At 42.3% G+C, this 26,828-nt stretch overlaps 1 protein-coding gene across 5 annotated transcripts in view; it reads right to left on the bottom strand.

Moving 5' to 3' along the window:
• LOC135514656 (lissencephaly-1 homolog B) overlaps positions 1–26,828 on the bottom strand; it is a 54,715-nt gene that overhangs the window by 9,417 nt on the left and 18,470 nt on the right. For all 5 annotated transcript variants that reach the window (XM_064938145.1, XM_064938143.1, XM_064938144.1 and 2 more), the window contains 4 exons: positions 25,289–25,373; positions 25,071–25,145; positions 20,396–20,602; positions 3,837–4,005 (listed from right to left, as the gene is read on the bottom strand). In XM_064938145.1, coding sequence (XP_064794217.1) covers positions 3,837–4,005; positions 20,396–20,602; positions 25,071–25,145; positions 25,289–25,373 — 536 coding nt within the window. The remainder of the gene's footprint in view (positions 1–3,836; positions 4,006–20,395; positions 20,603–25,070; positions 25,146–25,288; positions 25,374–26,828) is intronic.

Below are 26,828 nucleotides of genomic sequence, written 5' to 3'. Positions count from 1 at the left end.
TTAAACTAATAACAAACAATTATATATGTTTGTCTTTATTGAACACACAGTGTAATCATTCACAGTGCAGGGTATGTGAACTCTTGGATTTAATAACTGGTTGACCCTCCCTTGGCAGCAATAACCTCAACCAAACGTTTTCTGCCATTGTGGATCAGACCTGCACAGCGGTCAGAAGGAATTGTGGACCATTCCTCTTTACAAAACCAATATTCTTGAGATGTCTGGTGTGAACTGCTCTTGAGGTCATGCCACAGTATCTCAAATCGGGTTGAGGTCAGGACTGACTGGGCCACTCCAGAAGGCGTATTTTCTTCTATTGAAGACATTCTGTTGTTGATTTACTTTTGTGTTGTTGTCCTATTGCATCACCCAACTTTTGTTGAGCTTCAATTGGCGGACATTCCCTTGCAAAATGTCTTGATAAACTTGGAAATGCATTTCGGTGATAGCAAGCTGTCCAGGCCCTGAGTCAGCAAAGCAGCCCCAAACCATGATGCTCCTTCCACCATACTTTACAGTTGGGATGAGGTTTTGATGTTGGAGTGCTGTGCCATTTTTTCCTCCACACATAGTGGTGTGTGTTCCTTCCAAACAACCCAACTGTAGTTTCATCTGTCCACAGAATATTTTGCCAGATGCTCTTTTGCCAACTACAGACGTGCAGCAATGGGTTTTTTTGGACAGCAGTGGCTTCTTCCGTGGTGTCCTCCAATGAACACCATTCTTGTTTAGTGTTTTACGTATTGTAGACTCGTTAACAGAGATGTTAGCATGTTCCAGAGATTTCTGTAAGTCTTTAGCTAACACTAAGATTCTTCTTAACTTCATTTAGCATTCTGCGTTGTGCTCTTGCAGTCATCTTTGCAGGACGGCCACTCCTAGGGAGAGTAGCAACAGTGTTGAATTTTCACCATTTACAGGCAATTTGTCTTGCCGTGAACTGATGAACATCAAAGCTTTTAGAGATAATTTTGTAACCCTTTCCAGCTTTATGCAAGTCAACAATTCTTAATCTTAGGTCTTCTGAGATGGTTCACATCAGGCAATGCCTCGTGAATAGCAAACTCAAGTTTTGTGAATGTTTTTTATAGGGCAAGGCAGCATCTCCATTCTCGTCTCATTGATTGGACTCCAGGTTAGCGGACTCCTGACTCCAATTAGGTTTTGGAGAAGTCATTAGCCTAGGGGTTCACATACTTTTTCCAACCTACACTGTGAATGTTTAAATGATGTTTCAATATAGTTAATAATGTGTGTGTTGTTAGTTTAAGCACACTATGTTTGTCTATTGTTGTGATCAGATCACATTTGATGACCAATTTATGCAGAAATCCAGGTAAATCCAAAAGGGTCATACTTTTTCTTGCCACTGAATATGAACTGTTACTCAGTAAAATCTTTGAACTTGTTGCATGTGTAGATTGTAAAAAAAGAAGAAAAAAAAGAATGAAATCAGCGATAAACCTTTGTAAGACATTCATTTTCACAGTATTTATGCATCCAGATAAAAGGGAAGAAGCAACCAGCGCTCAAAGTCAAGTTCTAGTACCTTCTTAAAGTTTGCCTTTAAGTAATTAAAATGGCAGGTAACAACCAGTATTCAGACTCACTTTTTGTTACGTTACAGACTTATTCTAAAAACGTCTAAAAAACATTTTTCCCCGATTCAAACAACACACAATACCCCATAATGACAGAGCAAACAGGTTTTTAGATTGATTTTTGCAAATGTAATAAAAAAACAACAACAAAAAAACAGAAGGTATTTACATAAGTATTCAAACCGTTTGGTATGAGACTAGAAAATGAGCTCATCCTGTTTCCATTGATCATCCTTGAGCTGTTTCAACAACTTGGGAGCCTGCGGTAAAATTCAAGTGATTGGACATGATATGGAAAGGTTAGAGTTTGTCGAGTTTGGCTGGGCGGACAGCTCTATGAAGAGTCTTGGTGGTTCCATACTTCTTCCATTTAAGAATGATGGAGGTCACTGTGTTCGTGGGGACCTTCATTGCTGCAGACATTTTTTGGTACCATGTCCCAGATCTGTGCCACAACACAATTCTGTCTCGGATCTCTATGGACAATTCCTTCGACCTCATGGCTTGGTTTTTGCTCTGACATGCACTGTCAACTGTGAGACCTTATATAGACAGGTGTGTGCCTTTCCAAATCATGTCCAATCAAATTGAATTTACCACAGATGGACTCCAATCAAGTTGTAGAAACATCAAGGATGCTCAATGGAAACAGGATGCACCGGAGCTCAATTTCTAGTCTCATTGCAAAGGGTCTGAATACTTTTGTAAATAAGGTTGTTGTTGTTTTTTTTGCAAAAATGTCTAAAAACCTGTTTTCGCTTTGTCATTATGGGTTATTTTGTGTAGATTGATGGCGGAAAAAATTCATTTAATCCATTTTAGAAAAAGGCTGTATTGTAACAAAATGTGGAATAAGTCAAGGGGCCTGAATACTTTCTGAATGCACTGTATAATATTAAACAGGTGTCTCAAATTTGAACAATAATGCCTGTTTTTCATTAATCCCGTCTGATCGGGGTTGATTATGGAAGGTAAGTGCTAGGGTTTTAGTTTAATATCCAATCCAAAAGCGAGAGAGGGTCCTTATCTTTCTTTAGGATGAGTGATATAGTGGCTTGATAAAAAGTCTGGGGTATAGAGATTTATCAAAGCAGTGGGAGTAGGCTGAAGCTAATAGTGGACGGAGTTGTTTAGAAAATGTCTTAAAATTCAGCTGAGAACCCGTCTGGTCCCGATAAAAATTCTGAAGTGGTAAATGGTTTATCAAGATCCATTCTCACTGCATCTGTTAGCTTGGGTATTGGTAAACTTGAGAGGAAAGCATCTGTCAAGTGATCTCCAGAGGCTTCAGTGCGATATAAATCAAAACTTTGAGATCAACCCTGCTTCGGTACGATATTAGGTGGGAGGCTGTGGATTGTCTTAATTGGTGAGCTAGAATTCTGCTAGAATTCTATTTCTATGGTAGGAACCATGTAAGTACACTAACAGTGCAGGTAGGTCAGGGTTTCTGTTAGCCGGTAAATGCCGGCTTTAGGACATGCTGTAGCGGTTTGTCACATGCAATATGCTTTGTGGACTTCACCAGACAGAGGTTACTCTCCGGTTTTGTGAGTAAACAAAAAGGTGTGGTGCGGTATCTCCTGATTGCCTAAAGGCCGAGACATATACCACGGCTCAATCATGGCTAGAAGGGATCCAGCTTTTGCCAAATTAACGTCAAAAGTAGATTTTCTTTGCATTTTAGCTAACCTTAACCCCAACTCTGTTACCCTTACCTTTTCCTAGCCTTAGCCGGTTAGGATTATTCGGTTATGTTAATTCTCCTAACCTGCAATGAAAAGTCAAATATGACGTTATTTGACAAAAGCTGGATCGCTTTCAGCCATGACCTGCTGGCCCTGCTGTTCGCAGACAGTCATGTTTTGTTATTTATTAGGCCTAATTAAAAATGTTCATGACAAGGCTCAATTGAAGAGGCCTAACGTTTTCAAAGAAATAGCCTATAGGACAAGTCGTTTGCAAATAATATTATATTTTGAAGTGGTGCTTTATTACTGTATATACATATGGATGTACAGTTAATTCTAATTTTGCTGGTCACATTGTCCGGCGCCAAAACATAAATCCTGAGGTAGGTACACATTAGTAAATAGTGCTTGTTATGCTGTTATAACACTTGGAGGAACACACACACACACACACACACACACACACACACACACACACACACACACACACACACACACACACACACACACACACACACACACACACACCTCAGCCCCTCACCGTGCATGGTGCGGATGCACTCGAAGCCCTGGAAGTCCCACAGCTTGATGGTCATGTCTGCAGAACAGGAAGCCAGCAGCTTGCCCGTCTGGTCAAAGGAGATGTCCTGGACAGAGTCTGTATGGCCCTTCAGTGTCCGCTCAAAGTCCCCTGCCTCATAGTCCCACACCTAGAGAGATACACACACATTACAAACACACAGTCAGTTAATATCACTTTGAAACCTTTTCAACATGACAATAAATGTCCTCTGGATCAATGCAAATGAGCATACAATGTTTTGGAAATTGGAATCATACCCAATGCAAATGAGTGAGAGAGAGAAAGAAAGGAGAGACGACAACAAAAATATAAAGAAAGAGTAGAGGGAAAGAGAGACAACGAAAGAAAGGAGAGAAAGGCGGTGAAAGAAAGAGCAGGAGAAGATTTGCATGTATCCCAGGGTACAGTACTCGGTGCTCTGCCAGCGTTGCCCCTGGTTACCAGAGCATCACCCCATCTCAACGTAGATAAGCAGTGACACAGCAGAAAAGAGTGAGGGAGATTGAAAGAAAAAGCAAGAGAACAGGCTGAATGAACAACAAAACACTGAATGCAATATGAAATTGTATGAAATATTTTTGGGAATGGCCTCGTCTCCGAGGGACGATGGCAGGCAGCCCTACGAGATATTCTGTTGAATCTGACAATTAATCTTAATGGTTGTACAGTCGTCTCAAATAAAACTGTGAAGGACATCGGCGTTACTCTGGACCCTGATCTCTCTTTTGACGAACATATCAAGACTGTTTCAAGGACAGCTTTTTTCCATCTACGTAACATTGCAAAAATCTGAAACTTTCTGTCCAAAAATGATGCAGAAAAATTAATCCATGCTTTTGTTACTTCTAGATTAGACTACTGCAATGCTCTACTTTCCGGCTACCAGGATAAAGCACTAAATAAACTTCAGTTAGTGCTAAATACGGCTGCTAGAATCCTGACTCAAACCAAAAAATGTGATCATATTACTCCAGTGCTAGCCTCCCTGGCTTCTTGTCAAGGCAAGGGCTGATTTCAAGGTTTTACTGCTAACCTACAAAGCATTACATGGGCTTGCTCCTACCTATCTCTCTGATTTGGTCCTGCCGTACATACCTACACGTACGCTACGGTCACAAGACGCAGGCCTCCTAATTGTCCCTAGAATTTCTAAGCAAACAGCTGGAGGCAGGGCTTTCTCCTATAGAGCTCATTTTTTATGGAATGGTCTGCCTACTCATGTAAGAGACGCAAACTCGGTCTCAACCTTTAAGTCTTTACTGAAGACTCATCTCTTCAGTGGGTCATATGATTGAGTGTAGTCTGGCCCTGGAGTGGGAAGGTGAACGGAAAGGCTCTGGAGCAACGAACCGCCCTTGCTGTCTCTGCCTGGCCGGTTCCCCTCTTTCCACTGGGATTCTCTGCCTCTAACCCTATTACAGGGGCTGAGTCACTGGCTTACTGGTGCTCTTTCATACCGTCCTTAGGAGGGGTGCGTCACTTGAGTGGGTTGACTCACTGATGTGATCTTCCTGTCTGGGTTGTGCCGTGGCGGAGATCTTTGTGGGCTATACTCGGATGGTAAGTTGGTGGATGAAGATATCCCTCTAGTGGTGTGGGGGCTGTGCTTTGGCAAAGTGGGTGGGGTTATATCCTTCTTGTTGGGCCCTGTTCGGGGGTCTCATCGGATGGGGCCACAGTGTCTCCTGACCCCTCCTGTCTCAGCCTCCAGTATTTATGCTGCAGTAGTTTATGTATCGGGGCGCTAGGGTAAGTTTGTTATATCTGGAGTACTTCTCCTGTCTTATCCGGTGTCCTCTGTGAATTTAAGTATGCTCTCTCTAATTCTCTCTTTCTCTCTTTCTTGGCCCTAGGACCATGCCTCAGGACTACCTGGCATGATGACTCCTTGCTGTCCCCAGTCCACCTGGCCGTGTTGTGCCTGTGATTATTATTATTTGACCATGCGGGTCATTTATGACCATTTGAACATCTTGGCCATGTTCTGTTATAATCTCCACCCAGCACAGCCAGAAGAAGACTGGCCACCCCTCATAGCCTGGTTCCTCTCTAGGTTTCTTCCTAGGTTTTGGCCTTTCTATGGAGTTTTTCCTAGCCACTGTGCTTCTACACCTGCATTGCTTGCTGTTTTGGGGTTTTAGGCTGGGTTTCTGTACAGCACTTTGAGATATCAGCTGATGTACAAAAGGCTATATAAATACATTTGATTTGATGTGGGGCTGCTGGCATCGAAACCCACCCCACTGGGGAAGAGGAGCTCCAATGATGTGCCTTAAGGTTACTATAGCTGGTGGTGGTGAGGGTGGTGGATGGTTGTCGAAAACTGTTGCTGAAAAACAGCAAGTGAGAGAACGAGGGTAAGTTGACATATACAGTTGAAGTCGGAAGTTTACATACTCTTAGGTTGAAGTCATTAAAACTCGTTTTTCAACCACTTCACAAATTTCTTGTAAACAAACTATAGTTTTGGCAAGTCGGTTAGGACATCTACTTTGTGCAAGACACAAATAATTTTTCCAACAATTGTTTACAGACAGATTATTTCACTGTATCACAATTCCAGTGGGTCAGAAGTTTACATACACTAAGTTGACTGTGCCTTTAAACAGCTTGGCTTTAAAAGCTTGTGATTAACTTATGGCTAATTGACATCACTTGAGTCAATTGGAGGTGTACCTGTGGACGTATTTCAAGGTCTACCCTCAAACTCAGTGCTTCTTTGCTTGACATCATTGGAAAATCAAAAGAAATCAGCCAAGACCTCAGAAAAAAATTGTAGACCTCCACAAGTCTCGTTCATCCTTGGGAGCAATTTCCAAACGCCATATTCATCTGTACAAACAATAGTACGCAAGTATAAACACCATGGGACCACGCGGCCGTCATACCGCTCAGGAAGGAGACGCGTTCTGTCTCCTAGAGATGAACGTACTTTGATGCGAAAAGTGAAAATCAATCCCAGAACAGCAGCAAAGGACCTTGTGAAGATGCTGGAGGAAACAGGTACAAATATATCTATATCTACAGTAAAACGAGTCCTATATCAACAGAACTGAAAGGCCGCTCAGCAAGGAAGAAGCCACTGCTCCAAAACTGCCAGAAAAAAAGACAAGACTACGGTTTGCAACTGCACATGGGGACAAAGACAGTACCTTTTGGAGAAATGTCCTCTGGTCTGATGAAACAAAAATAGATCTGTTTTGCCATAATGACCATCGTTATGTTAGGAGGCAAAAGGGGGAGGCTTGCAAGCCGAAGAACACCATCCCAACCGTGAAGCACAGGGTGGCAGCATCATGTTGTGGGGGTGCTTTGCTGCACAAGGGACTGATGCACTTCACAAAATAGATGGCTACATGAGGAAGGAAAATTATGTAGATATATTGAAGCAACATCAAGACATCAGTCAGGAAGTTAAAGCTTGGTCACAAATGGGTCTTCCAAAAGGACAATGACCCCAAGCATAATTCCAAAGTTGTGGCAAAATGGCTTAAGGACAACGAAGTCAAGGTATTGAGTGGACATCACAAAGTCCTGACCTCAATCCTATAGAACATTTGTGGGCAGAACTGAAAAAGCGTGTGCGAGCAAGGAGGCCTACAAACCTGACTCAGTTACACCAGTTCTGTCAGGAGGAATGAGCCAAAATTCACCCAACATATTGTGGGAAGCTTGTGGAAGGCTACCCACAACGTTTGGTCCAAGATAAACAATTTAAAGGCAATGCAACAAAATACTAATTGAGTGTATGCAAACTTCTGAACCACTGGGAATGTGAGGAAATAAATGAAAGCTGAAAGAAATCATTCTCTCTACTATTATTCTGACATTTCACATTCTTAAAATAAAGTGGTGATTCTAACTGACCTAAAACAGGGAATTTTTACTTGGATTAAACGTCAGGAATTGTGAAAAACTGAGTTTAAATGTATTTGGCTAAGGTGTATGTAAACCTCCGACATCAACTGTAAATACATCCCAAGATTTACACCCATTGGTTGAGAGAGAGAAGGTGATAAATGCAAGAGTGAGCCCATAGGCTGAACAGAAAGCATGAGGAATGTGCATTTTCGTAAATAGGTGAATGATATTCTGCACATGGTTAATAGGAATGAGAAGAAACAAGACGCCGTTAGAATAGGAAAAAGTGAATTGTGTGATTACTGGATGAAATGAATCAATCATTCAGACCAGCCTTCCTGGTAGAACTCTTGTAAACTACAGTGCATTCGCAAAGTATTAAGACCCCTTGACTTCGTCCACATTATGTTACAACCTTGTTCTCATGTGATTAAACACATTTAAAAAAATGTTTTTCCCACAATCAACCTACAATATCCCATAATTACAAAGCAAAAATAGGTTTACACATTTTTGCTAATGTATTAAATGTAAAAAACAGAAATATCAAATTTTAGTCAGTACTTTAGTTGAAGCACCTTTGGCAGTGATTAGTCTTGGTTATGGCTCTACAAGCTTGGCACAACTGTATTTGGGGAGTTTATCCCATTCTTCTCTGCAGATCCTCTCAAGCTCTGTCAGGTTGGATAGGGAGCTTCGCTGCACAGCAATTTTCAGGTCTCTCCAGAGATGTTTGATTGGGTTCAAGTCCAAGCTCTGGCTGGGCCACTCGGATATTCAGAGACTTGTCAGAAAAGCCACTACTGCATTCCGCTTGGCTGTGTGCCAGGATCGTTGTCTTGTTGGAATGTGAACAGTCGCCCAAGTCCGAGGTTGTGAGCACTCGTTGTCATTGTTGTCATTTTTCCCTTGATCCTGACTAGTCTCCAAGTCCCTGCCTCCGAAAAACATCCCCAAAGCATGATGCTGCCACCGCCATGATTCACCGTAGAGATGGTGCCAGGCTTCCTCCAGACGTGACGCTTGGCATTCAGGCCAAAGAATTCAATATTGGTTTCATCAGACCAGAGAATCTTGTTTCTCATGGTCTGAGTGCTTATAGGTGCCTGGCCACTCTACCATAAAGGCCTGATTGGTGGAGTGTTGCAGAGATGGTTGTCCTTCTGAAAGGTTCTTCCATCTCAACAGAGGAACTATGGAGCTCAGTCAGAGTGACCATCAGGTTCTTGGTCACCTCCCAGACCAAGTCCATTCTTCCCCGATTGCTCAGTTCGGTCGGGCGGGCGGCCAGCTCTATGAAGAATCTTGGTGGTTCCAAACTTATTCCATTTAAGAATGATGGAGGTCACTATGTTCCTGAGGACCTTCAATGCTGCAGAAATGTTTTGGTACCCTTCGCTACATCTGTTCCTTGACACAATCCTGTCTTGGAGCTCTACAGACAATTAATTCAAACTCATGGCTTTGTTTTTGCTCTGACATGCACTGTCAACTGTGGGACCTTATATAGACAGGTGCGTGCCTTTCCAAATCATGTCTAATCAATTGAATTTACCACAAATGGACTCCAATCAAGTTGTAGAAACATCTCAAGGATGATCAATGGAAACAGGATGCATCGGAGCTTAATTTTGAGTCTTGTAGCAAAGTCTCTGAATACTTATGAAAATAAGGTATTTTATACATTTCTAGAAACCTGTTTCATTTTCTCATTATGGGGTATTGTGTGTAGATTGATTTTTTTTAAATTGATTGAATAATATTTCAAAATAAGGCTGTAATGTAACAAAATGTGGAAAAAGTAAAGTGGTCTGAATACTTTCCGAATGAGGAAAATGAAAGCAACAGAGCAGGAGTAGGAGCAAGAGAGAGAGGATAGAGAGAAGATTAAGAGGACGAAAGCTAATGGACAGGGTGGGCTGCTTAGAGATAATATCTAATGGGACACAGTCACTGCCTTGTATTTATAATTTCTCAACTTCATATCCCTCTTTCTGCCTCCCATTATTTTCTCATATGTTAAGACACTTTCCAGGCATACCGCAGTTGACTTTCATCACACAATCAATCAAGATGTTGCCTAACATTCTTATCCATGAGGTCCTAAGGTCTCTCATATGCAGATAACATTATGCTGGCTGGGTAGCATACAGGTTTTTAGCAAATGGTTGAAAAAGGCCCCATTCACAAAAGATATTGTGTCAAATCCAGTGCTCTTCAGTTCCGCTTCCATGCATTCGTGAGGGTATTTACATGTCCAGTTTGAAATGTATAAAACCTGTCCATGCAGCATGCCTAAGTCTTTATGAAACACAACCTCTGTTTTCAGTATGTGTTTTTAAAAAATGTTTGTGGACCAGGGAACCATATGCCTACATTAGATACATAGGCCTATTGAAACAACCAGCTTGGATTGCAAACAATACTACCATATAAAAGTTCAAAGAAATACTTTGTTTCTAGGAGTGACCGAAGACAGGCAGACAAAATGAATAAAGTCAGCAAAAGAAGCATAGTGTCATATAAAAGTGTATAAATTCACAATCGTAATTCAATAAGACCCCAAATAAATTTCTGGATGTCCAAGTCCCAAACCCAACACAAAATTGTCCCCAAGTCAATCAAATCCAAAAATGAGCAATCCCCCTTCAAAATATAAAAATATAAGTAATCCAATACAGGCACAAACTAATACAGTCAACAGGATCAATCTCACCGAATGGTTGAGGAGGAAAATCCGGCCTGGTGGAGATTTCCTTATAACAGCTCAATGTTCATGGCATCCTCCAAAACAATCAATCAACATATGGAATTCTTTGTTGTTGGGGTTAACAATCCACAAGATTGAGCAACAATTATTACTTGGAATGGCTAATATTGGTTCTTAAAATATTTTTCCAAACAAATAAAACCTCAGCTAGGTACACAAATATTTCTCAAAACTCTCCTCCATTTCTAAAAAGAGACATTCAGTCTTAAAAAGGAACAGCCAACCACATTGACACGGACAGCCTTCTTAGATTTGACAGTGACAATATTGCAGTCAGAAATGGAAAATACATAGTATAACAGCATGAAAATAGACAAAGGTTTAATAGGCAAGGTCTTTTCTGACATATAATTATGTCAGATTTAAAGTTCATGTGCCTATCACCTCACACTTGTGGCAGTGTCACAGTTCGATGTATGAGCCTCTTCAGTGGCCCTTTGAGATGCCTGCCAATGGGAAGTTCTGCAGGGGTGCAGCCAGTGTACTCTTGCTTGGAGCTGTTGATGGTAAACCGGAATTCAGGCAACTACTTAACCCACTTCCTGTGATGCTCACCCACGAAACATGCCATCATGGTCTTTCGAGTCCTGTTGACCCTTCCAGGTTTATCTAAGGGTGGAAGCTGGTGGTCAGCTTTTGGATCACCCCCCACTTTTTTCAAAATGTCTGAGAGGACTTTGCTCGTGAACTGGGAACCACGATCAGAGACGATGAATTTAGATGAACTCTTCACAAGATGGGTGTCCCTTTTATAGTTTGGCAGTCTGAGTTTTGCTGTCTCAGGAGGCAAAATAGCTCCACCCACTTTGTGAAATAGTCCACAATCACAAGTAGAAAGGCATTTCCCTTCTCGCTCTTGGGAAACACCTTGGTGTACTTTCCATCCAATCCTGTCAGGCCGGTCATCATGTGTCGCCTCTTGCTTTCAATCCCCTCACGCAGTCATTTTGAGCACATACAACCTCTGCGAGGGATGTCGGCAGATCAGAGGCACAAGAGGGCTTGTTGCTCAGCAACTCACTGCCTTCCTGAAGACAAACAATGTATATGAAATGCTTCAGTCTGGTTTTAGACCCCATCATAGCACTGAGACGGCACTTGTGAAGGTGGTAAATGACATTTTAATGGCATCGGACCGAGGCTCTGCATCTGTCCTCGTGCTCCTAGACCTTAGTGCTGCTTTTGATACCATCGATCACCACATTCTTTTGGAGAGATTGGAAACCCAAATTGGTCTACACGGACAAGTTCTGGCCTGGTTTAGATCTTATCTGTCGGAAAGATATCAGTTTGTCTCTGTGGATGGTTTGTCCTCTGACAAATCAACTGTAAATTTCGGTGTTCCTCAAGGTTCCGTTTTAGGACCGCTGTTGTTTTCACTATATATTTTACCTCTTGGGGATGTTATTCGAAAACATAATGTTAACTTTCACTGCTATGCGGATGATACACAGCTGTACATTTCAATGAAACATGGTGAAGCCCCAAAATTGCCCTCGCTAGAAGCATGTGTTTCAGACATAAGGAAGTGGATGGCAGCAAACTTTCTACTTTTAAACTCGGATAAAACAGAGATGCTTGTTCTAGGTCCCAAGAAACAAAGAGATCTTCTGTTGAATCTGACAATTAATCTTAATGGTTGTACAGTCATCTCAAATAAAACTGTGAAGGACCTCGGCGTTACTCTGGACCCTGATCTCTCTTTTGAAGAACATATCAAGACCATTTCAAGGACAGCTTTTTTCCATCTACGTAACATTGCAAAAATCAGAAACTTTCTGTCCAAAAATGATGCAGAAAAATTAATCCATGCTTTTGTCACTTCTAGGTTAGACTACTGCAATGCTCTACTTTCCGGCTACCCGGATAAAGCACTAAATAAACTTCAGTTAGTGCTAAATACGGCTGCTAGAATCCTGACTAGAACCAAAAAATTTGATCATATTACTCCAGTGCTAGCCTCCCTACACTGGCTTCCTGTCAAAGCAAGGGCTGATTTCAAGGTTTTACTGCTAACCTACAAAGCATTGCATGGGCTTGCTCCTACCTATCTCTCTGATTTGGTCCTGCCGTACATACCTACACGTACGCTACGGTCACAAGACGCAGGCCTCCTAATTGTCCCTAGAATTTCTAAGCAAACAGCTGGAGGCAGGGCTTTCTCCTATAGAGCTCCATTTTTATGGAACGGTCTGCCTACCCATGTCAGAGACGCAAACTCGGTCTCAACCTTTAAGTCTTTACTGAAGACTCATCTCTTCAGTGGGTCATATGATTGAGTGTAGTCTGGCCCAGGAGTGGGAAGGTGAACGGAAAGGCTCTGGAGCAACGAACCACCCTTGCTGTCTCTGCCTGGCCGGTTCCCCTCTTTCCACTGGGATTCTCTGCCTCTAACCCTATTACAGGGGCTGAGTCACTGGCTTGCTGGGGCTCTCTCATGCCGTCCCTGGAGGGGGTGCGTCACCTGAGTGGGTTGATTCACTGATGTGGTCATCCTGTCTGGGTTGGCGCCCCCCCTTGGGTTGTGCCGTGGTGGAGATCTTTGCGGGCTATACTCAGCTTTGTCTCAGGATGGTAAGTTGGTGGTTGAAGATATCCCTCCAGTGGTGTGGGGGCTGTGCTTTGGCATAGTGGGTGGGGTTATATCCTTCCTGTTTGGCCCTGTCCGGGGTGTCCTCGGGTGGGGCCACAGTGTCTCCTGACCCCTCCTGTCTCAGCCTCCAGTATTTATGCTGCAGTAGTTTATGTGTCGGGGGCTGGGGTCAGTTTGTTATATCTGGAGTACTTCTCCTGTCCAATTCGGTGTCCTGTGTGAATCTAAGTGTGCGTTCTCTAATTCTCTCCTTCTCTCTCTCGGAGGACCTGAGCCCTAGGACCATGCCCCAGGACTACCTGACATGATGACTCCTTGCTGTCCCCAGTCCACCTGGCCGTGCTGCTGCTCCAGTTTCAACTGAACCGCGGCCCTAGGACCATGCCCCAGGACTACTTGACATGATGACTCCTTGCTGTCCCCAGTCCACCTGGCCGTGCTGCTGCTCCAGTTTCAACTGTTCTGCCTTATTATTATTCGACCATGCTGGTCATTTATGAACATTTGAACATCTTGGCCATGTTCTGTTATAATCTCTACCCGGCACAGCCAGAAGAGGACTGGCCACCCCACATAGCCTGGTTCCTCTCTAGGTTTCTTCCTAGGTTTTGGCTTTTCTAGGGAGTTTTTCCTAGCCACCGTGCTTCTACACCTGCATTGCTTGCTGTTTGGGGTTTTAGGCTGGGTTTCTGTACAGCACTTTGAGATATCAGCTGATGTACGAAGGGCTATATAAATAAATTTGATTTGATTTGATTTGGTTAGCGGGCCACATAAGGAGCCATCACTGGGTTGTCTGACGGTTCTGCATCCCTTGTCTGGGCCGACATTCATGCAGCCTTTACAAGTAGTATACTTGAACAATTGCAGCCCATAAAACGGAACTCATTCCAAATAATGGCGCCATTCTCAACTGCCCACAACACACTACTTTTCCACAGTAGAGTAGGTGTACTCTGCCCCTTTCAGACCTCTGGAGGAATATGCTATGACCCTCTCATCCCCATTGATTTTCTGTGTCAGGACTGCTCCAAGACCCACGCCGCTGGCGTCAGTTTGTACCTGGAAAGGCAAGGTCAGGTCGTGAGAGCCGGAGGCTTTTCTAGGGCGATGCAGCTGGTCCACACACTGCTGGCATTTCTCAGTCTATTCCCACTTCACTCCTTTCTGCATGAGGATGTTCAACAGAGAGGCAAGGTCAGCAAAGTGGGGTATACAGTGCATTCTAAAAGTATTCAGACCCATTTAATTTTTCCCCATTTTGTTACGTTACAGCCTTATTCTTAAAATAGATTAAACACATTTTCTTTTTTTTAATCAATCCAAACTCAATACCCCATAACGAAAAAGCGAAACCAGGTTAAGATTTTTTTGCAAATTTATAGAAATACCTTATCTACAGAAGTATTCAAACCTTTTGCTAGGAGACTTGAAATTGAACTCAGGTGCATCTTGTTTCCATTGAACATCCTTGAGATGATGTTTCTACAACTTGATTGGAGTCAACCTGTGGTAAATTCAATTGATTGGACATGATTTGGAAAGGCACACACCTGTCTATATAAGGTTCCACAGTTGACAGTGCATAAAATAGCAAAAAACAAGCCATGAGGTTGAAGGACTTGTCAATAAAGCACAGAGGCAGGATTGTGTCGAGGCACAGATCTGGGGAAGGGTACCAAAACATTTCTGCAATATTGAAGGTCCCAAAGCACACAGTTGGTCATCATTCGTAAATGGAAGAAGTTTGGAACCACCAAGACCCTTCCCATTGCTGGCCGCCCAGACAAACTGAGCAATCGAGGGAGAAGGGCCTTTGTCAGGGAGGTGACCAAGAACATGATGGTCACTCTGACAGAGCTCCAGAGTTCCTCTTGGAGATGGCAGAACCTTCCAGAAGGACAACAATCTCTGCAGCACTCCACCAATCAGGCCTTTATGGTTGAGTGGCCAGATGGAAGCCACTCTTCAGTAAAATACACCACAGCCCACTTGGAGTTTGCCAAAAGGGAGCCTGAAGAACTCTGACCATGAGAAACAAGATTTTCTGGTCTGATGAAACCTAGATTTAACTCTTTGGCCTGAATGCCAATCTGGAAGAAACCTGGCACCATCCCTACAGTTAAACATGGTGGTGGCAGTATCATGCTGTGTGATGTTTTTCAGCTGCAGGGACTTGGAGACTAGTCAGGACAGAGAAAAAGATGAACGGAGAGATCCTTGATGAAAACCTGCTCCAGAGCACTCACACCTCAGACTGGGGTGAATGATCACCCACCAAAAGTACTGACTAAAAGGGTCTGAATACTTATAAATGTAATTTCAGTTTATTTTTATTACATTTGCTAAACATTTCTAAAAACCTGTTTTCACTTTGTCATTATGGGGTATTGTGTGTCGATTATTATTATTTATTATTATTATTATTATATTATTATTATTATTATTATTGATTAATGAGGAAAAAATGCATTTAATAACTTTTAGAAAAAGGCTGTAATGTAACAAAATATGGAGAAAGTGAAGGGGTCTGAATACTTTCGGAATGCACTGTAGGTTTCCAGGGTCCACACAGTACCATGCCACAAGTGAATTGGGTTTTTCAAATCAAGTCCAACTTTATTTGCCACATGCGCCGAATACAAAAAGTGTAGACTTTACCGTGAAATGCTTACTTATACAAGCCCTTAACCAACAGTGCAGTTCAAGAAGAAGAAAATATTTACCAAGTAGGCTAAAATAAAAAGTAATAATAAAAATTAGCACAATAAGAATAACAAGGCTATATACAGGGGGTACTGGTACTGAGTCAGTGTGCAGGGGTACAGGCTAGTTGAGGTAATCTGTACATGTAGGTGGGGGGCAAAGTGACTATGCATAGGTAACAAACAAACAGCTAGTAGCAGCAGTGTACAAGAGGGACGACGACGACGGGGGGTTTAATTAATTGTTCAGCAGTCATATAGCTTGGGGGGTAGATGCTGTTGAGGAGCATTTTTTTGTCCTAGACTTGGAGCTCCGGTAACACTTGCCGTGCGGTAGCAGAGAAGTCAGTCTATAACTTTGGTTACGGGAGTCTGACAATTTTCTGGACTTTCCTTTGACACCGCCTATTATATAGGACCTGGATGGCAGGAAGCTTGGCCTCAGTGATGTACTGGGCCGTTCGCACTACCCACTGTAGCGCCTTACGGTCAGCTTCCTTCAGCTGTGTCTGTGTGTGAGAGACTTTCCATCAGTGAGCACAAAGGCTCTGGAATCCCACGTAATGAGCTGCTCACATGGTTTGGGCAACTGCTACCATAGCTGCTTCTGCATCAAGCTTAAGGTGTATCCTGTATCTAACACAGCCTCCACTTGGGTGCCCCAAACTTCTATGGGGACTACCAGTAAGGCAGGAAACTCAGCGTGCTATGGCCATGTGTTTAGTAGGTCTACCATCTCTTATGATTGGTGGTTATTCATCTTGGCCCAGTAATCCTTATTTGAAGCCATGTCCTTTTCCACTATAGAGCAGACTTTGACAAACTTCTCAACAGTCATGACGGATCCTCTTAAAACTGCTAGCAAGAGTTATTATTCAAGAGCTTTCTCACCATCGCAGTCTCTGACATGTCCGGCTTCCATTTCAGGCACAATGCCCTGTAATCATAAGAAAAGTCCTGAATCTATCGGTCTGGATCTTGAAAAATGTTTCTTCCCCTGTTCTTCAACTTCAGTCAGGTAATCAGATGGTAAGAAAGCAAACAGGAAAAAACTATAGAATTCTGCCCAATTGTTAACATATTTATTTTTAGCGACCCACCAGGTCCCGTGAGGACTGTGGAAAAGCTTTGAGTACATGGAATGGGAACTTCATGATGCTCCTTTTGGGATATTACTGAGATCAGGGATGTGACAGCAGAATATTATATTAGAGGACGGGGTGCTTGTGGATTTGACTTTAGAGATCTCCTTGTCCCATTTCTCCTCTCTTCTGAGCATACATTTTACCACTGCTTGCTCCAGGTGGGCTAGTGAGTTTTCATTGTCACTTCCATGGCCTCAAATCTTTGCTCCTCATACTCTGAGGCTGGTCTCTCTGTTCACAGCATTCTCCAGAGTGTTTACTTGATCTTGGAATCCTTTGACAGTGTTGTTGACTCCCTCCAAATCAGCTGTAGTAGTAAATGTGGCACTTTTACCACCACCATCATCATCTTCCTCCATACTGTCAACTCACACAACAGTGCTGATATATTTGAGCCACAGGATTTCAAAAGGTAACGCCAGGCCCAGGGTTGAAGGGCGGTGTACCTTGGCCTGCTTCATCTTGCCCTGGGTCAATGTCTGTTTGTACCTCTAAATGGCTATGGTCAGACCCGACACCAGCCATATTAGCAACATAACTCTCATAAAAATGAAATGAACAAGTCTCCCAGTACTGGCCACCAGTCGAAAAATCAGCTTGCATCACAAACTATGCTATCATAAAAGTTCAAAGAAACACGGTGTTCATATGAGTGACCGAAGCAAGACAGACAAAATGAATAACGTGAGCAAAAGAAGCATATTGCCATGTAAAGTGTATATATTCACAATCTCAATTCAATTAGACCCCAAATAAAGTTCTGAATGTCCAAGTCCCAAGCCCAACAAAAAATGGTCCCAAAGTCAATCAAATCAAAAAATGAGCAATCCCCCTTCAAAATACAAAAATATAAGTAATCCAATATAGGCACAAACTAATCGAGTCAACAGGATCAATCTCACCGGATAGTTGAGGAAGAGGAAAATCCCGCCGGGTGGAGATTTCCTTATCAAATCAAACTTTATTTGTCACACACGCCGAATACAACAAGTGTAGACTTTACAGTGAAATGCTTACTTACAAGCCCTTAACCAACAGTGCAGTTCACGAAGAGTTAAGAAAATATTTACCAATTAGACTACAATAAAAAGTAATAATAAAAAGTAACAATAAGAATAAAAATAACAATGCTATATACAGGGGAACTGGTACCGAGTCAGTGTGCGGGGTTACAGGCTAGTTGAGGTAATTTGTACATGTAGGTGGGGGGTGAATGCATAGATAATAAACAGCAAGTAGCTGTGTGTACAAAAGGGAGGGGTCAATAAAATTGACAGGTGGCGATTTTATTAATTGTTCAGCAGTCTTATGGCTTGGGGGTAGAAGCTGTTGAGGAGCCTTCTGGTCCAAGACTTGGCGCTCCGGTACCGCTTGCCATGTGGTAGCAGAGAGAACAGTCTATGACTTGGGTGACTGGAGTCTCTGACAATTTTATGGGCTTTCTTCTGACACCGCCTATTATATATAGTTGAAGTCTGAAGTTTACATACACTTAGGTTGGAATAATTCAAACTTGTTTTTCAACAACTCCACAAATTTCCTGTCAAAAAACTATAGTTTTGGCAAGTCGGTTAGGACATCAACTGTGTGCATGACAAGTCATTTTCCCAACAATTGTTTACCGACAGATTATTTCACTGTATCACAATTCCAGTGTTTCAGAAGTTCACAGACTTAAGTTGACTGTGCCTTTAAACAGCTTGGAAAATTCCAGAAAATGATGTCATGGCTTTAGAAGCGTCTGATAGGCTAATTGACATCATTTGAGTAAATTGGAGGTGCACCTGTGGACGTATTTCAAGGTCTACCTTCAAACTCAGTGCCTCTTTGTTTGACATCATGGGAAAATCTAAATAAAATCAGCCCCAAAAAATTGTAGGACCTCCACAAGTATGGTTCATCTTTGGGAGCAATTTACAAACGCCTGAAGGTACCATGTTCATCTGGGCAACCAATAGTACAGAAGTATAAACACCATGGGACTACGCAGCCGTATTAATACTAGGTTTAAATGTCAGGAATTGTGAAAAACTGAGTTTAAATGTATTTGGCTAAGGTGTATGTAAACTTTCAACTTCAACTGTAGGTCCTGGATGGCAGGATGCTTGGCCCCAGGGATGTACTCGGCCGTTCACACTACCCTCTGTAGCGCCGATCAGTTGCTATACCAGGCGGAGATGCAACCGGCCAGGATGCTTTCGGGCAGCGCAGCTGTAGAACCTTTTGAGGATCTGTGGACCCATGCCAAATCTTTTCAGTCTCCTGAGGGGGAAAAGGTTTTGTCGTGCCCTCTTCATGACTGTCTTGGTAAATTTGGACCATGATAGTTCGTTGGTGATGTGGACACCAAGAAACTTGAAAAACTCTCGACCTGCTCCACTACAGCCTGTTAATGGACACAAAACCCCACCCCTCGTCTTACCAGTGGTAGCGTTTCTGTTCTGCCAGTGCATGGAAAATCCCGCTAGCTCTATATTGCCCGTATCGTCATTCAGCCATGTCTCGGTGAAACATAAGATGTTACAGTTTTTAATGTCCCGTTGGTAGGATAATCTTAATCGTAGGTCATAAATGGTATTTTCCAATGATTGCACATTAGTAAGAAAAACATATGGCAGTGGGTGTTTACTCGCTCACCTACGGATTCTCAGAAGGCTGCCCGATCTGCGGCCCCTTTTCTTCACACAAATGCCGGGGATCTGGGCCTGTTACAGTGAAAGCTGGATATCCTTCTCGTCAGACTCGTTAAAGGAAAAAGTTTATTCCAGTCCGCGGTGAGTAATCATTGTTCTGGTGTCCAGAAGTTATTTTCAGTCATAAGAGACAGTAGTAGCAACAATTATGTACACAATAAGTTTAAAAAAATAAGTTACACAAAACGCAAAAAAATAACAAAATAGCACAATTGGTTGGGAGAATGTAAAACGTCAGCCATGTTCTTCGGCGCCATCTTATAACAGCTCAATGTTCATGGCATCCTCCTGGGTGTTTTACCCAACATATAAATAATTTTAGTTAAAAATTCACAAATGATCAACAATTATTACATGGAATGACAAATATAGGTTCTTAAAAGGTTTTTCCAAACAAATAGAACCTCAGCCAGGTACACATCAAACATTAGAAAATGATCCTCCATTTCTAAAATAGACATGCTGTCTTAAAGGAAAAGCCCACCAAACTGACAATGGCAGCCATCTTAGATTTGACAGTGAAAATAATGCAGTCTAAACTGGCAGATACATAATACAATAGCATGAAAATATACATAAAGTTTCACCTTGCAAGGATTTTTTAAAAATCTTTAAAACCTAATTATATGTCTATGTTCCTATCACCTCATACTTGTGCCAGCATCCCAACTATGGCTCCCTGGTCCACATATACTTTTGCTGTACTTTTAAACCCAGAGCTTAGCAAATGATTGAAGCACACGCACACACCTTGATGGTGGCGTCCTCGGAGGAGGTGACCATGACGGAGAAGACAGGATGGAAGATGACCCGTGTGACGGGGGAGCGGTGGCCGCTCAGGGCGTATCTCTCTGGGGGACGGGGGATCCACTCCTTAGGGTCCCTCTTCTGGGCCACCGGACCCCCTAGAGTGATCTCCTCTTTGGCCTCATTCAACTTCGACTCCAGCTCCATCACCTGGACGAGAGAAGGGGTGGGATTGGGAAAGAGCGACGAGAGAGGTATAAAAAGAAGGAATAGTTGGAAGATAAGGGGTGGAAAAGATGACAAGAGAGGAATAAAGAGGTGATAGTTCAGTTGGTTGTTTATTATTCTCCAACAGTGTTGTTTCACGCATACTCCAGATATACACTGCATTCAAAGTATTCAGACCCTTTCACTTTTCCATATTTTGTTAGGTTACAGCCGTATTCAAAAATTTCTTAAATACCAAAAATGTGTCTACACACAATACCCCATAATGACAAATCAAAAACAGGTTTGTAGAAATGTTTCAAATGTATTAAAAATAAAAAACAGAACCTTATTTACATAAGCATTCAGACCCTTCGCTATGGGACTTTAAATTGAGCTCAGGTGCATCCTGTTTCCATTGATCATCCTTGAGCTGTTTCTACAACCTGATTGGAGACCACCTGTTGTAAATTCAATTGATTAGACATTATTTGGAAAGGCACATACCTGTCTATATAAAAGGTTGACAGTGCATGTCAGAGCAAAACCAAGCCATAAGGTAGAAGGGATAGAGCTCCGAGGCAGGATTGTATCTGGGGAAGGGTACTAAAAATGTATTGCAGCATTGAAGGTACCCAAGAACACAGTGGCCTCCATCATTCTTAAATGGAAGAAGTTTGGAACCATAAAGACTCTTCCTAGAGATGGCTGCCCGAGGGAGAAGGGCCTTGGTCAGGGAGGTGACCAAGAGCCAATGGTCACTGACAGAGCTCCAGAGTTCCTCTGTGGAAAACGTTCCAGAAGGACAACCATCTCTACAGCACTCCACCAATCAGGCCTTTATGGTAAAGTGGGCAGATGGAAGCCACCCTTCAGTAAAAGGCAGATGACAGCCTGCTTAGAGTTTGCCAAGAGGCACCTAAAGGACTCTCAGACCATGAGAAACAAGATTCTCTGGTCTGATGAAACCAAGATTGAACTCTTTGCCCTGAATGCCAAGTGTCTGAATACTTATGTGAATGTGATTTAAGTTGTACATTTTTAATACATTTGAAAATATTTCGAAAAACGTTTTTTCTTTGTCATTATGGGGTATTGTGTGTAGATTGGTGAGGGGAAAATGTTATAATAAGGCTGTAACATAAAATGTGGAAAACGTCTAGGGATCTGAATTAGGGATGCACGATATAACGGTAAGCATATAAGAATCGGCCAAAATTAACTAAAAATGCCAACATCGGCCCGATGTGTAGTTTAACGCCGATGTGCAAAACCGATGTTATTGCTGACGTGCGTGTATATATACATATATACACACACACACACACACACACACACACACTACCGTCCAAAAGTTTGGGGTCACTTAGAAATGTTCTTGATATCCATGAAAACGTACATGAAATGGGTTGCAAAATTAATAGGAAATATAGTCAAGACATTGACAAGGTTATAAATAATGATTTTTAACTGAAATAATTGTATCCTTCAAACTTTGCTTTCGTCAATGAATCCTCCATTTGCAGCCTTGCAGACCTTTGGCATTCTCGTTGTCAATTTGTTGAGGTAATATGAAGAGATTTCACCCCATGCTTCCTGAAGCACCTCCCACAAGTTGGATTGGCTTGATAGGCACTTCTTATGTACCATACGGTCAAGCTGCTCCCACAACAGCTCAATAGGGTTGAGATCCGGTGAATGTGCAGGCCACTCCATTATTGACAGAATACCAGCTGACTGCCTCTTCCCTAAATAGTTCTAGCATAGTTTGGAGCTGTGCTTTGGGCCATTGTCCTGTTGTAAGAGGAAATTGGCTCCAATTAAGAGCCATCCACAGGGTATGGCACAGTGTTGCAAAAGGGAGTGATAGCCTTCCTTCTTGTGAATAAGGTAGTCATTGTGAATATGTTAGATTACTTGTTAGATGATACTGCACTTTCGGAACTAGCACAAGCATTTTGCTACACTCACATTAACATCTGCTAACCATGTGTATGTGACCAATGCAATTTAATTTGATACCCTGTACAAATCTTCCACTTTACCATCACCAAAGCACCCCCGGACCATCACATTGCCTCCACCATGCTTGACAGATGGCGTCAAGCACTCCTCCAGCATCTTTTCATTTTGTCTGCATCTCAAAAAAGTAATTTTTTTGTGATCTGAACACCTCCAACTTAGAATGGTCTGTCCATAACACTTTTCTCCAATCTTCCTCTTTCCAGTGTCTGTGTTCTTTTGCCCATTTTAATATTTTTTTTATTGGCCAGTCTGAGATATGGCTTTTTCTTTACAATTCTGCCTAGAATGCCAGCATCCCGGAGTCGCCTCTTCACTGTTGACGCGGAGACTGGTGTTTTGCGGGTACTATTTAATGAAGCTGCCAGTTCAGGACTTGTGAGGCGTATGTTTCTCAAACTAGACACTAATGTACTTGTTCTCTTGCTCAGTTGTGCACTATTCTGGTCAGAGCCAGTTTGTGCTGTTCTGTGAAGGGCGTTGTATGAGATCTTCAGTTTCTGGCAATTTCTCGCATGGAATAGCCTTCATTTTTCAAAACAAGAATAGAGTGACGAGTTTCAGAAGAAAGTTCTTAGTTTCTGGACATTTTGAGCCTGTAATCGAACCCACAAATACTGATGCTCCAGATACTCAACTAGTCTGAAGGCAAGTTGTATTGCTTCTTTAATCAGAACAATAGTGTTCAGCTGTGCTAACATAATAGCAAAAGAGTTTTCTAGTGATCAATTAGCCTTTTAAAATTATAAACTTGGATTAGCTAACACAAAGTGCCATTGGAACACAGGAGTGATGGTTGCTGATAATGGGCCTCTGTACGCCTATGTAGATATTCCATTATCTACAATAGTCGTTTACAACATTAACAATGTCTACACTGCATTTCTGATCAATTTGATGTTATTTTAAAAATGGACACAAGTGACCCCAAATTTTTGAACGGTAGTGTAGGTAGATGACGTAATGACGTCACGACAAATACAGCACTACACATGCAACACAGCATTCCTAACCTAGCCCACAATGTCTGCTGTGTGACTCTATTTTGAAGATAAAGGCCATTTGCAATGTTTGTGCTGCTATTATTTCCAGAGGGGAGAAAGTGAAATATTTCAATACCACAAACCTAATTACTCATTTGAAAGTGCATCACCCCCAGACGTTCAGCGAAAAAAGCAGAAAAAAAACAAAGCTCACATTTCCAACAACTAAACAAGTTAAAGTCGAGCAGTCATTTGAAAGAGTAAGAACATTTCAGCGAGACAACTCAAAAGGTGAAACCCATTAACGCCAAGATAATGAGATTCATTGCCCTTGACAATCAACTGTTCTCTATCGTGGATGATGTTGGCTTTCACCGACTGGTCGAGCACCTTGAGCCCCGGTACACAATACCAAGTAGGCGCTATTTTTCCAATGTTACCCTACCGGAGTTACACATTATTGTTGAAAAGCACATCCATGAGCTCCTTGCTGTGGTCGTCACTGCTATTAGCTTCATGACTAACGTTTGGAACAGCGATGTCAGCCCCATGGGCATGCGGAGTCTGACAGCACAGTTAGTCGACGAGGATCGTGTAGTATGGAAAACAGTATTGCATGCTCAAGAATGTGCTGGTTCTTCTCCCACTGCTGCCATTTCAATGGAATTTGAGAACACGTTTGAAACATGAACACACTCCAACTTCGAACAACTGACTCAAGAAATAAGCTCATCAACTGTGTCTGCAGCAGACGTGATACCCTCTGTCATGGCATGGAAACGCCTGCTCAACTATACTGCCGACACAGACCGTGGGGTTATAACTTGCAAAAGTACTCTACTTGTGGCTGTGAAAAAACGATTCGGTGGCATTCTCTCTGAGCCTCTTTACTGTGTTGCCACCATGCTCGGTACATGGACCGCTACTTCGATGCAGACAAGAAACAGGGTTTACGTGAAATGTTACAGACACAGCTGGACAAGATGGAAACGGACACAGTGACAGTGCCCACCGAAGAAGAGGACCCACAACAGAAGAGGCGACGGACAGACCGAGCTGAAACTTTACCGCTTGACATGTATGATGAAATCCTGGTTGAGAATGAAACGACTGAACAAATGAACAACAAAACAGCACAGCAAGTAAATGAAAGAAATAGGTTTTGACTATGTTTTACTGGTAATGGGGACATACGTAAATGCCAACAAAATAACTTTTTGGTGTGTGTTTTTCAACTATTTAACTTAACTAGAATGCTTAAAAAGGCAGCTAAACTGTTAACTATCAGTTATCGGTATCTGTTTTTTTGGCAAGGAAAATATCAGATATCGTATCAGCCAAAAATGTAATATCTGTGCATCCCTTGTCTGAATACTTTCCAAATGCACTGTTCACACATACAAGTCACAGTCAACTGACATACACATCAAATACCATAACACAACAAACGTGACGTCAACAATCACCTTCTTCTGTAATCTGATGACAGAAGTCCATTTCTTTTCCAAAAGACCAGCGTACTTCTTATCTAACTCCTCATTCTGTGGAAGAAAGGGAGGGGAGACAGAAATGGAAATATGAGAGAATGATCTCTAGGTTTAAAATTGTTGTGAGGAAAGAAAATAATAGGTTAGTGTTGCAAATCGGGAATATGTGGGGTTAGTTAGTGTGTGTGTGCTCTTACCATATCTAATTCAGCCTCTTTCTTGAAGGTGGAATAGGCTTCCTCATAGCCATTGGAGCGTAGGTAGTCTGCTATAGCTCGGTTTCTAACACACAGAGACAGAGAGAGAGAGAGAGAATTTGAACGCAGTGGCTGTACAGACACATGCTACACATAACGTCAGGGCTCAGGTTCTCCGCTTCACAGCGCTGTATAAGTTTTGACTGACAGCCATTATAGCAACACGCGTGACAAAATGCCTCCATCCCCCTCGCTAATTGGGCTACTCTGAGTGAGGGAAACATTGAGTGTTATAACACTGCTTTGATGTCACAGAAGAAAACCACACACCCTTGAGTCCAAATGTGCACTACACATTTTCATTATCAAATATTTATTACTGCCATGTTTGATCCACAGTTACAAGGATGACATGTGTGACACCCTGCGTTGTCCTGAAAGAATGAGCCTGCTTGTCATATTGTGAAGAACATCTGCTGTGGAACACGCACTTGAAAGCACTCATGATTGCATTCTATGCGCACCAGAATTACAATCCGTTTGTCTGAAGTGCCTTCTGAAAGCCTAACACTAAGATCAGATTCTTTAACAATCCATGTTGGATTCGAGTTATGCACACCTGACCCAGATTGGGATTTATAAAGGAACTTTTGGGGATTGCGTAAACAACCGTAATTGTGTTAGGGTGTGGATGCAGGGCTGTATTCCAAAACAAAAACTGCAAGTGTGCTTGCTTCAGTTCCTCAACGGCAAAGCTAGGAGAGCTAAAAGAAAGCACCTCTTTCCTTGACTCAAAAGTGCATTGAAATTACTTAGGAACTGTGCACAGTTTGAAGGGGTGTGTGGCCACCTGGAGACACCAGTTAGACCTCTCACTCAAACCCTTGTAAAAGTGTTTTAATTGCTGCCATGGTCATGCTTTTTAAAGTTCTTCCATATTAGGACAATTTCCAAGAGTGGTTTTCAGAGTATCATAAAAAGGTATGTAACCTACAAAAATGATCTGTAACGTACATTGAGTTAGTGCACCGTTCCAGTTTCAACCGAGCATGTTTTATTGAGTCAGTGTTTTCTGTGATGACTTATTGCTAAATGTATCCTTGAATGACAACAGTGATATTAGCAGTTCTACCTTAAGAGAAATCTTAGTTCCACCTTAAGGCAGAAAGCGACCACACCCTGTCTGTCTGGCAGAAGCTGTGCTGCAGTGAAAGTGGGTGTGTGTGCTCGAGTGTGAAGTCCAGTGATATGTTTCCTCTAGGAAAACGACACTGAGAATTGAATCACAGATGGTGTGTTTATGGTTGTCATGGAAACATGGCGACACTCAGGAGAAGCAGATTGACCAACACGACCAAAACCGCATGCGCGCACACAGAGTTGTATGTCTGAGTGGCAGCCTGGTTCCATTCTCTGATGAGGGCTACATTTTCTATGAGCAGCAACAAAACATCTCTGACATCATCAGCACTCCTCAAATGGCTGTTGGATAATTGTAATATGTGTGAGTGTCGGAGAGAGGGAAAGAATGGGAGTGTGA

This window comes from Oncorhynchus masou, chromosome 26 (genome assembly GCF_036934945.1).
Source record: "Oncorhynchus masou masou isolate Uvic2021 chromosome 26, UVic_Omas_1.1, whole genome shotgun sequence".
Taxonomy (NCBI): Eukaryota; Metazoa; Chordata; class Actinopteri; order Salmoniformes; family Salmonidae; genus Oncorhynchus; species Oncorhynchus masou.
This window is presented reverse-complemented; position numbering and strand designations above follow the sequence as displayed.